At 35.4% G+C, this 12640-nt stretch overlaps 1 protein-coding gene across 1 annotated transcript in view; it reads right to left on the minus strand.

The window, feature by feature from the left end:
• Arhgap24 (Rho GTPase activating protein 24) overlaps positions 1–12640 on the minus strand; it is a 466818-nt gene that overhangs the window by 375884 nt on the left and 78294 nt on the right. Inside the window, exon 2 of the mRNA XM_070012334.1 lies at positions 8134–8333. Within this exon, the coding sequence (XP_069868435.1) occupies positions 8134–8313 (180 nt within the window). The 5' untranslated portion in view covers positions 8314–8333. The remainder of the gene's footprint in view (positions 1–8133; positions 8334–12640) is intronic.

Genomic DNA, 12640 nt, shown 5'->3' on the forward strand with positions numbered 1-12640 from the left:
GAAAAATGAACTTTACAACTTTGGCAGGGGTTGGGGGAGTGTAGTCCTGGAGATGGGAGGACAGGGATGGTAGGGGAAAAAACAAAGGAGGAAGCAACAATGCTTGATAAGAAATGTACTCATTACCTTGCTCATGTAACTGTAACCCTTCTGTACAGTATTTTTACAATAAAAACATTAAAAATAAATAAATCCATTACAATCTTACAAAAAAAGAATGGGTAACAACTGCCTGTGAAATATTTCAATTGTCAGGGAAAATGTACGCCTTTAAGAAATTGCTATAAAATGTAAATGTTCAAATTATATTTCTACCTACTTTCATTTTCCCCTGGTTTCTCTTCTTTACTACTTGGCATAATACAAAGTGCCCAAGTCTCTGCTAATAATAGTGTAAAAATATGCAGTACTGTGAATTGCATCACAAACAAAAGACTTCATCACTAGGGATTGAAATGAGAAGAGCTCAACAGATTCAGTTCCAGTACTTTTCCTACCAAATTAATGTTGATAAATAAATGCTATAGTGGAAACAAACAAACAAACAAAAACAGTTGAAGTGATCTAATCTTTCAAAAAGGTTCCCCTAAGTCTCCTTAGTCATCATCATAACCATGTTTATCTTCTGGAAAGAGCTCCATAAGTAATTTAAGCGATGGGAAAAGACACTGCAGGAGTGAACACTGGTTTTTTCAGGGATATTTTCCATATGGTTTCAATGTTTGATGGCACAACTGACACCTGCAATCAAGTTATCTTCTGCTTTGATCTCAGTATCACCAATAAATAAGATAAAACAGCAAAGCTCCTCAATCTCACATGGGTAGATTATCAATTATTTCCTTCATCATGCATTTAATAAGGTGCATGTGATATTTCCAAACTTGCAAACTACTGAGTAGTTTAATGCATCCTTATCGTCAACGATGGTAGACTGGCTAAAGGCTAATCTACATTGGGTGTCTCCTGTCATTGGGTAAGCACCAATTTATGTACTACTATTAACTGTGAGGTAAGTTTATTATTACTTTAATTTTTCATATGAGAATAACAAGTATGAAGTTTAGTACCTTAGTCAAGGCCAGTAGCAAGTGGTAGAATCTAGAGTACTGTTATATTTCCTAGAATCTAGCAAATACTTCCATTAGAAATCTAAAAAATAGGGTGGGGGCGGGGGGAGGATGGGAAGGGATGGGAAGGGGAAACAAATGAGGAGGCTACAATGCTTGATAAGAAATGTACTCATTATCTTGCCCATGTAATTGTAACCCCTCTGTATTTATTTATTTCACAATAAAAAAGAAATCTAAAACATATGTATTGAATATTAAAAGTAAACAAATGAGTAGTATAAACAAATATCTTAAAGATAAATTTGGTAACATAAAAATAGGTAATACTTGTTTTATGACTACTAGTGCCATTGCTTTCTAAAACTATCTACAAAAGTTCTCTATTTAATCATCATGCTAATGTTATAGGGTTTGTACTGCTTTGATGTATTTATACAGACCAGTTCATTAAAACTTAAAACCAGCTTGCCCACTTGCCAAATGGATCATGATTAATATAGAGATGAGCCAAGATTCAATCCAAGTTAACTCAAAATCCTTTATTCTCAAATGATAAAATGGTATGTCTGTATTATTATGGAGAAACTGCCATAAGTCATCCAACCAACTGTGGAATAAAATAATAGTTTATATTAATAATATTTTTGCTCTCTTGACATAATCATTTCTAGGAAAAGCCAGTGTTTCTAAAAAAATGTGATGAAAAAAAACGATACTATTTTATGTATTTCTTTAAATATCAAAGGACCTAGCTACTACAGAGAAGTCTGTTTTAGATTTGAAGTTAAAATTCAAATTTCTGTATTTTCAATATTGTTTTAAGCACATCAATTGGGGCTTTGGGTTCTTCAGGCTCATATTTTATAACAGAAAACAGCAACCAATTTAGATATTTCTAGAATTCATGAGCACATGAGTTTTATTAAGTATGCAAAATTAGGCATTACTCTTTAACAAGCAATTGGTTTTCATATATTTTGAAGCTATCCTTTGCATTATAATTGCTCAAAATTCTTTGGTCTTGTAAGTTGAAAGATCCATTTTTGATCTAATAGAGTGCCATAGTCATCATGTACAGAAAAAAACATTCCCACACAATTGGATCAATATCTGTTGTAGAAAGTCTAGACTAGATTAATTGGGTTAGTATGTGTTTGGATTTTAGCCATTTTATCAGGTGTCTTGAATTGGCTTCTAAAAATCAATATGTCCTTTGTCACTTTCAAGGTTGGCAGTGTGTCAGAGATATTCACCAGAACAGTCCAAGGCAAAAGGTAACTTTTTCTTAAGCAATCATACACTTTGTGGTAAAGGTAAAACAGATGGGTCCAAAGAGAATGCAGAATTGATCACTGGGTTTATTAACCAAACCTGCACATGTTACTTTATTTAAGATAACTATAATATTCAATCTTTATCCCTGATATATTGCCTTCCCTCATGCTATAATATCCAAAAGTAAGGCTTCATTCATTAGTGAAAACAAACAACATAACAATAATAAAAGATCAATATTATTTTCATGAATTTCAAACTGTTTTTTTTTATTTAAATTTTATTTTATTTTATTTGAGAACATACTGTACAGAGGGGTTACAATTACATTGGCAGGATAATGCATACATTTCTTACCAAGCATTGCAGCCTCCTCCTTTGTTTACCCTTCACCTCCCTTCCCAGCCTCCCCCCTACCCCCCACCCAATCATACCCCCCTCCCCCCCACACCGACATTGTAAAGCTTGCTTTGACATGACATTTTGTAATTCTCCTTGTTGCAACAGGTCCACCTGAATCCTTAAACGACTTGTTTGTCCCCATCTCCTCCACATGTTATACTGACATCAAATAAAGTGAAAGCGGGGGTTAAACTGTTTTAACAGCTGTTATAAAGTTGCTGTCACAAAGTCATAGGTGGTACAGAAAAAGACTAAGATCATTTTATAATTTTTTTCATATGTGTTTGTATTGATCTTGGTGCTGGGCCTGGATGTTGTCCCTGAGCTTTTGCTCAAGGCTATTAGTGCTTTACCACCTGAACCACAGCTACACTTCTTTCATTGATTTTTGCTGATCACCTGAAGACAAGAGTCTCACAAACTTTCCTGTATAGACTGGCTTCAAACCACAACCCTCAGATATCAGCATCCTGAGCAGTTAGGATTACAAGTGTGAGCTACTAGATCACAGCTCCTAATTTGATTTTTAACTTTTCTTTATATGTTATGGCTATACTGTAAGATTAAAAATATCAAGCAGAAAGAGTATTTAACCAAGAAATGGAAAAAAATACAGCTATACAAAATGTCTACAGTAGTCACCTAGGAGTGACAAAAATTACGTATTTTCAAAATTTGACTATACACAAAAACACATTCTACTTGTATATTTCAGAAACAACCAAAGTCAACATTAGTATGTAAATCTGTTGGGAATAAAATATGTCTCTATATAAATGTTAATAGTTAATAGATTAAGTTTAACTAAATAATAGGTTAGTTTGATTTATTTTAAATCTGAAACAGATATATATTGAGGATAACTGTGAATATATCATCAGGGTACCTTGCTTAGAGCTGGAAACTCATTATCACAAGTATCATCCTGAAAAAGAAAAGAACTCGGGGCACTTAGGCCTTTTGCTCAAAACAAAAATACAAACGAGAAGGTAGTGAAACCTTCCAGTCCTCAAAAATGGACAGGTGTCTGAATAATGGGAAGTCAAGCTTCAGTTTGAACAAGAACATGAAAAATAATATCCAGTCCAAGAAATTAAATATGTAGTACGCTAAATCAGATGTTGGATCATGTGCTGGGAGAAATTAAATGTAAAAGTGAAGATGGAAAAAAATATATATTCATTATAACTTAGGTTTTTCACATAAGAGGAAACAGCTGCTACAATTTCTTTCTAAGAGATTAGCATAAACTGGCAACTGGTAAACTCTCACCAGTAATACTCACTACTCAGGAAGCTGAGGTTTAAGGATCACAGTCAAAGCCAGCCTTGGCAGGAAAGTTGATGAGACTCTTATCTCCAAATAACTGTCCCAAAGCTGGAAGTGACGTGGCTTACAGGGTAGAGGACCAGACTAGAGCAGAAAGGCTAAGAAAATGCCCCATTCTGCACTAAATAAATAAATAAATAAAGTTATTAGTGTAGTTGTGGAAGTTGTGTGAAAATAGCTTTCCACTGTCTAGGAGAGAATTCGTTTCTGCCTACACTGTGCCTCCACCTGTCTCTCTCAATTCTTTTCTTGCAATTCTTTCCACCCTCACGGTGTGGAGTGATCTATCCATACATGACAATTTTACAATTCTATGTCTTACCTCTGCTCTGAATTCTTGTCTCCAATTTGTTTATATTGTCTCTAATTTGTTTATCTCCAGTTTGTTTATTAGAGCTCAGGGAAGGGACACCTGTTGCTTTGTATAACCTTCCTCTACATATTAGGTGGACCATAACTCACTCCTTGGTACTAATTGCTTCTTTGTTTTTATTAAGATGAATTGAGAATTGCATTCTGTGATGGAATGGACAAATTTCGGGGAGGGGGAGTTACCTTCTTATTCTACAAGAGCCTTCTAAGAGAAAACAAAAGCAGAATATGTTTATTGAATTTTCTACCCAGGGAGGATAGCTTAAGGATTACATTTTTTCATCTTATTAGTGATATTTCCTCTAGTAATATTGAATTGGACTTAGTCAAAATATGTGAAGTCCCAGGACATCCTTATGATGAAAGAATCAAATTGAACATAAGCAACTAAGAAATATTTCTGCCTGAAAGCAAATCTAAAAAAGAATTGAGGATTCATGGAAGAGCAGGAAGCAAAGTTGAAGCTAATTGCAATCAAAGCAAGGAGCTTTCTTATCTAGTTCCTCATTGATCACTCAGTAACAAAAGCACATTGGCTGCTACACACAGATATACAAAAGGAGATTTTTTTTTCTCCCCACTTTCACCATTTTTCATGATGTTCTTCATTTAGGTGGTTAGTTCTGTAAAAGTTACTTGAGATACTGCTGAGTTTATACAACATGGATTATACTTCATTATATTGATTTTTTTCTTTTCCTTGTTTATTATTTATTGTCAAGGTGATATACAGAGGAGTTACATAAGTAAGGTATTAAGTACATGTCTTGTCAAACTTGTTACCCCTTCCCTCATTTTTTCCCCACTTTTCCTCCCTCCAATCCCCTGAGTTGTACAGATCATGTCCAACATATTGTCCTGTGATTATCGCTGTTGCATTGGTTCCCCCTTGTCCTTTGTCTCACTATTCTGTTGTTCCCCTTGCCTTCCCTAATTCAAATAAATGTATATACAATACCAAGGTGCCAAAATCAAATTTGGTGACAACAGGGGATATACCAGAGGGGGAACAACATACCAAAGAACCAAGAAATCACATAGTACATTAAAAACAGTAACAACAAAGAAAAACCTTTCATTGAGCATTCACTAACTGAATGATGGGTACTTGAAATGTACCAGATATCTGTCTTCACTTACAGTGTGATTTAATCAAAGAAATTATACCATTTCTTGAAAATGATAAGGTAGAGTCTTTTAATATTACCAAGTGTCCTATGATTTAGAAATTACTGTCTTCCCTTTACAGGTCTAAATATTTGTATATAATATTGAAATTGAAAAGCACTATATCAAAATTCCCAGAGACTGAATTCCTATAAAAGACATTAAAAATGGTAATCCAAAGTGATGTATTACAAAATTTTTACTGACTTAACTGTAAATTAAGATTAGGAAAACTTCCATGGATAAAAACCATTTTTTTGTGTGTTTGAGTCATAGAAGAATTAGCACTTTTTTGTCAATAGAGCTTCATTTTGTTAACTTTAGTTAAGTTTATAAACACTAATAATATCAAAATATATTTCTTAGAATTATTATAAATTGGAATATTTTTCTTTGGAGCAAAATTTCACTAAATTAATGAGAAGACTTTTGCATTTTCTTACTTATATTTCCAAGCTTTATGAAAATTTCAAACAGTACTAAAAATCATATGGTTAAATCCTCTCTTAATAGTTTCTCAAATTGAGCTTCAAGTGCATTTTCTTTAATACTTACAATTTCTCATAGTTGAAGAATGCTGACCTTATGGTAGGTGAAGTAAATCTTGCCTTCATTATTGGGAAATACTGTGAGCTCAAAGAAGACTCTCAACATTAATTTAATCTGCTTCTCCTGAACTGTCTGTTTGATCCTTTAATGACCTACTTAGGTCTGGGATCATGCCTATAAACTGATTAATTTATACCAATGTGGGTCACCAACTCATTTTGCTTAATATTACACAGGAATTGTCCATGATTTCTAACACTGAATCTTGTTCACTCATCATACTCAATATATTCCTCCATAACAAAGTCACATTACATTGCCAATGTTCAACTCTTCCTATTCATTAACTGGATCCCTTTCACTGAATTTTATAAAATAATTTTATATTTGAAATGACTCCTTAATGTGAGCATTATGTGATATAAAACAAGTAATGTAACAAGAAAGAAAGCAAGACAAGTGAGAAAGAAAAACACTTCACTACTTTACCTTTGACATGTACTATGATCATGTCACATTGTTTCATGTTCTAAGCCATAATTTGCTCATCTGGTATAATTAACCCCCCATATTTTCCAAAGGTTTGATGTGACAGAATAACAAACACAGAAGTGTAATATCTCTGTTGTAATATCAGCACAGGATAATCTTAACAATTTACTGGCTGTGGAAGATGAGGGAGAACAATGAAGGGGTGACACTGAGCAAGCTGCAATGTATTCATAAACTGACATGTTGCGTTAACACCCCTTTGTAAACTACTTAAACCCATACTTAAAAAAGTTAAGAACTTACTATGTGGTTTTTGGCTGAGGACATATGAACTTGGAGATATCTAAAGTGGAATCACAGTACCATTATCCATTTCATTTTGGGGGATCTGCACACTACCTAACCTTAGATTCTTCAAACAAAAATGAGATTAATTATATTCATAGGACTACTTTAAATATTTCATAAGGTGATATATACACACTCTTACCCTGTTAAATGCTCAAAAGTAGTAGCAATTTCCAAAAATGACAGGAGTTTAGAGTATGTACTTTTATTGCTATTGGTTGTAATTCATTTAGAGAAATGACAGCTTTTATGCCTCAGGAACTTAAAATACTAAGAGAGAGTCCTAATCCAAATTCCTAATGAAGTTCTTGAACTTCAGCAGGAAAAAAACAGCCTCCGGAACATACTATTTGAGGATGTTTAGATAAATGAATCTATTTCTTCTCTCAGTTCTGTAACCCAGAGATATAAAATGAACTGAGACACCTCAGTTCACATCTTTCCATCAATTAATAAGCAATGATCACAGCTGGGAAAGCTTGTGGCAGCTATGAAAATGCAGGTGGAGATGTCTCTTCTCTTTCATTACAGTCTTGAGAGTTGTGGCTAGGAAAATGGTAAGTAAATAAGAAAATAAAGGACAGCTACCGAACCACAAAGAATCACAGACTTTCCCCAGAAGAGCATATTATGCATGGTGGTTGAACGTATCAGCACCATATCCATATTTAATGTGGGTTAAGGCAGAAGGGAAACCTCAGAGACTACTACTAAAGATGCTGCAGAAATTACTGAAAGTTCAGTTTACAGCTTCCCTTCAAATCTATGCTTTCAACTCATTCTGGGGGAAAGGCAAAGATGTTTTGTCTGTGAGCTACATTCTCTTCATAGATGCTCATTCATATTTTCTCATGAAGTCAGTTTGCCTGAGGGACTCAGACATTCTGTTCCAGCTTAGTAAAAATTCAAATGAACTGTAGACAAATATAATTTGCCTCTTGGCCTCAATTAGCCAGTGCATCATCCCCAAATCAAAGCAAACACTCATGAAAAAGCATGAAAACACCCATGAACTGAGAGCAATGAGGGAGATAGAGCTGGTTCAGTTTCCATCAGTTTCCAGCAACTCTGTCTCTGCTTCTTTCATTTCATGGGCCCAAGATGCTTTTCATTTTCTCCTACTTACCAAGGGCTTTGTTTCATCTTCATCTTTGAAATAATAGAGCTGATCTCCCTTAAGCACAAACCAGCGGGTATGCCATGTCTTGACAAAGCCTCCTTGCTTTCTCAGCCACCCACACTTCATGGCATTCTGCCGCCCTTGGCCTTGTTGGGGGTTCTCCATGGAGTCATTGTTCTCCTCCATTATCAAGCAAATGGATGTTCCTAGTTAGAAGACAAAAGCAAATGGAAAGAATAAAGTACTCCATCATTGTTCCTCCTCTCCTATATCGTCCCTGTTTCTTTTTTTCCCCTCAAGGTTGGCCCTCTACCACTTGAGCGACACCTCCACTTCTGCCTTTTTGCTGGCTAACTGGAGATAGTTTCACAGACTTTTCTTCCCAGGCTGCTTTGAACTAGGATCCTCACATCCCAGCCTCCTAGGTAGATAAGATTACAGACATGAGCCACCAGTAACTCTATTCTTAAAGAAAAAAAAAGAAAAGGCAAGGGGAAAGGATAGAAAATGTTTATCAACTCATTAGCTAAATTTCTGGAAGCAAAACCACAGATCCACCAACAGTATGCCCAGATGAAATTTGGAGAAAGCTTGTGCTTTCCTACTTTTTTCAATGAGCTTTTATCCTCTATAGAATTAAAGAACAAACAGGGAAGTTCCAGAGGTCCTGTGTCAGAAGCACATTTTGAAAGCAAAACCACCAACAAAATCCTATGTACATGTGCTGCACATAGGCAAATCTGTGATTGCCAGAGCAAGCACTAGCCCCACACATGTTAAAAGTTAAAAGGGACTATTTTTAAAAGCTCAATGGAAGACATTTGGTTTGCATATGTGAAATTTTCTCAAAATGTAGCTACCTTCTTCCTTCACAGTATCTCCTTGCAAGTTTCTCTGGCTCTTCAGTACAGCTGAAAAAAAAAAAATAAGAGAAACAGAAAAAAAGCCTTACATGGCTAATTGAGGTTCTGTCTCCTGACATCCATCATCAAACTGTAAGTAATACTGATGCTCCTAGCCCAGAACAGGTTATATGTGAAGGAGTTTAAGCCACATACCCTACACATAATAAGAACATGTGTTCACTGTAGAGCAAATAGTCATCAATAGTTGGAAAGCTCAATGGTTTCGGTAGGAACACAGGATGTGGGCTTTCTGAGAGAGCTAAAGATAAGCATTCAGAATGAAAGGGAACATTCACTGGTGGCTCACACTTATAAGCCTTACTATTCAGGAGGCTAAGATCTGAAAATCATAGTTTGAAGCCACCTGGTATAGAAAATTCTGTGAGATGCATATCTCCAAGTAACCATCCAAAAGCCAGAAATAAAGCTGTAGCTCAACTGATAAGAGTACCAGCCTTGTGCAAAAAAGCTAAGGAAGAGTGCATGGATCTTCAGTGCATACAATATACATGTATTTGCACTGAGGAAGTGAAATTACACAGTTATCTTTCTGTCTTTGATGAAGGTTCAGAGATTAACTGGTGAAACAGAAAATTTCCTCTAGACATATTAATACACAAACCTCCTATTTTATTGTTTTCTAGGAAATCCCAGAAGATAAGCTATCTTTTTGACTAGATTTTGTTTTCATCACTAAGTTTCTAACCAATTTCTATGCTCCCAGTTCTCTGAAGTTTCTATGATGAGCGCTTATCTACATTTCTTCATTAGAACTCTAACCCTGCATTAGTAAGCCTTGTCCAGTTCCTCGAATATAATCCTGCCACCTATAGGTACAGTGATAAAGCCAAACTTCAGTTTTTATTGCTTTGTATTCTCATCATTTCAACCTTTTTTTTCTGAGTTTCTTCCTCCCCTGGAATACATATTAATTTCTTTACGACTTGTCTTTATCTTCTCTTGAAACTACTTTTGGACTTCAAATTTGATCATTTCAGGTGTTTTAAGTGTTATGTCCCTGGGGCAAGAACTTTCAACTATTTTCATAGAACTTGACCTAATATGAAGAGCCAAATAAAAGCCACTTTAAATAAGCAATAAATATTGTAATATAATTTAGATAATAAATATGCTTGTTTAGACCACCCAAAATATTCTCTTTTTGCCTTTTTTGACCTTGTTCACTTTTTTTTTTTTTTTTGCCAGTCCTAGGGCTTGAACTCAGGGCCTGGGCACTGTCCCTGAGTTTCTTTTGCTCAAGGCTAGCACTATTCCACTTGAGCCACAGCACCACTTCCAGCTTTTTCTGTATATGTGGTACTGAGGAATCGAACCCAGGGCTTCATGCATGCTAGGCAAGCACTCTACCGCTAAGCCACATTCCCAGCCCTTTGTTCAATTTATTTTATCATATTTATCTACCCTTTGACCAGCATTTTAATTTAGAAAGTTAAATAGGATCATGAAACAAGCATGCAAACACACACACACACACACACACACACACACACACACACACACACACACACACACACACTAGAATACGTTATAGAAAGACAATTCTTGTGGACATTTTTTCTTTCTTCTCAAGCTCATGTTTTTAATTAAGTTTAAAAATATTTCTCTAAAGGAATTCAAAGTAATTAGTAACCATCAATAATATAGAAATACAAGTGAGCAGCTCCCCCTTTTCTCTACTATTAATACCTTAGTGAAAACTTAGTGAAAACATTAGAAAATAGTTCATAATTTTTGTTTATGCTTATGTCTGACTGAAACCAAGAGATCATTGCCTACTGCACTCCTCCTGAACTACTTTTATGTTCAAGATTTCATAACATATCCAAAAGTATTTTTTTGGCAGTTCTTGGGCTTGACCTCAGGGCCTGATCACTGTTCCTGAGTTTCTCTTTGCTCAAGGCTTGAGCCACTTGAGCCACAGCACCAGTGTATGTGGTACTGAGGAATCAAACCCAGGGCTTCATGCATCCTAGGCAATCGTTCTACCACTAAGCCACACTCCCAGTCCCCAAAACTATTTTAATAATACTAATTATAACAATTTGCTAAAACATAATTCAAGTATGTTTATCATATCCCTGAAGAGAATAATGTCACAACTATTGCCAGATGCCTAAAATTGTTTTACAACAATAACTATGATTTTATACTAAGCAGTTTTCATATTTTTAGAAAAATTGAATGCTTCAAATGCTGGTTTTGTCATTAAAATAAGGATTCTGGATTAGATTATTTTGAACTATGGTTCCTTCTAACAGTCTGAAATCCTTCATTAATAATCCTGTAATTGTAGGGACACCAGATGGCCTCCATGTGTCATACAGTGTCTGGTATATGATGAAGGTCAATTAGTGTTTGGTTAATTATTCAGTTTTGCAATTGGTTTCACACTAATGTCTACAAGTGAATAGGTTTACTTCTAAAACCTGATTCTGCTCTAAACTTTATTAATAAATGATACAATCATACATTCATTTGTAGATAATTTACTATTTATTCTCACTCAGCATATTAAATCAGTCAATTGAAAAGATAACATATTCAAAGTATTAAAATCTGTCTAAGTAGATTCCTCTCCATTATTAGGTCTGAAAGAGTCCAAACCCTGTGGGCCTGGCCATCTTTTGAAGGAGAGAATTCTGATAGCATTCCAATGGGTGTTTGCAGCTTCTACTTTTAGTCACAAATGAAAACACACAGGTACAAACACATATTTTATTCCCCAAAATGCAACCAAAGTGAACTTTTAAAAATTCATATCAGACAATGATACTCTACACTGAAATTTTTATAGGCTACTCATTGTACTTATTTCAAAACCCAGAGCCTTCCAAAGCCTCTAGTCTCTGAATCATCTGGTGCTAATTTACCTGCCACCTCCTGGCCCATCTCCAACCACCAACCTACCCATATTCACCCCACCCCACCAGACTCCTTTCAGCTCTTGAAAAGCCCAGGCTCCTTTATGTTTGGAGTTTTAATGTTGGCTAATCTCTTTTCCCTGACTCTTTGCATAGCCTGTACCTATTCATCAAAGACTCAACCTAAAACCTGCCTTCTCCGTGTCATGCTTACATTGTTCATTCTCTCTGTGTCTTTTTGTTTTAATTTCTGGTTTTGTGTTACCTCCTTATGAAGAGACTTTAAACTTCATGAAGCTCAAGAATGTAGTCTTCCTCCCTACAACCTCCACAGTGCCTCCTCCATGCTCAATAAGCAACTACTAAGTCCATAAATGAAGCTACCTAATAACTATGATCAAATTCCTATACATAATATGTTGATGATTCTATGAGGGCAAGTCTAAGTCTTTAATGAGGGCCTAATCACTGCTTCTGAGCTTTAGTCCTTAAGGATAGTACTCTACCAGTTAAGCCACAGCTCCACTTTCAACTTTTTGGTGGTTAACTGACTTAGCTGGCTTTGAATCTAGATCCTCAGGTCCCAGCCACCTCAGTAACTAGGATTACAAGTGTGAGCTACCAGCACCCTGCTGGAGGGCTCTTTTTAATTGCAGTTAAATGTCTTACAGAAAATTGTATAATTAAAAATCTTTGGATTCCTTACTTCTGATGTAGGAGAGCTTA

Source organism: Dipodomys merriami, unplaced genomic scaffold (genome assembly GCF_024711535.1).
Source record: "Dipodomys merriami isolate MVZ:Mamm:240054 unplaced genomic scaffold, mDipMer1.0.p SCAF_9, whole genome shotgun sequence".
Taxonomy (NCBI): Eukaryota; Metazoa; Chordata; class Mammalia; order Rodentia; family Heteromyidae; genus Dipodomys; species Dipodomys merriami.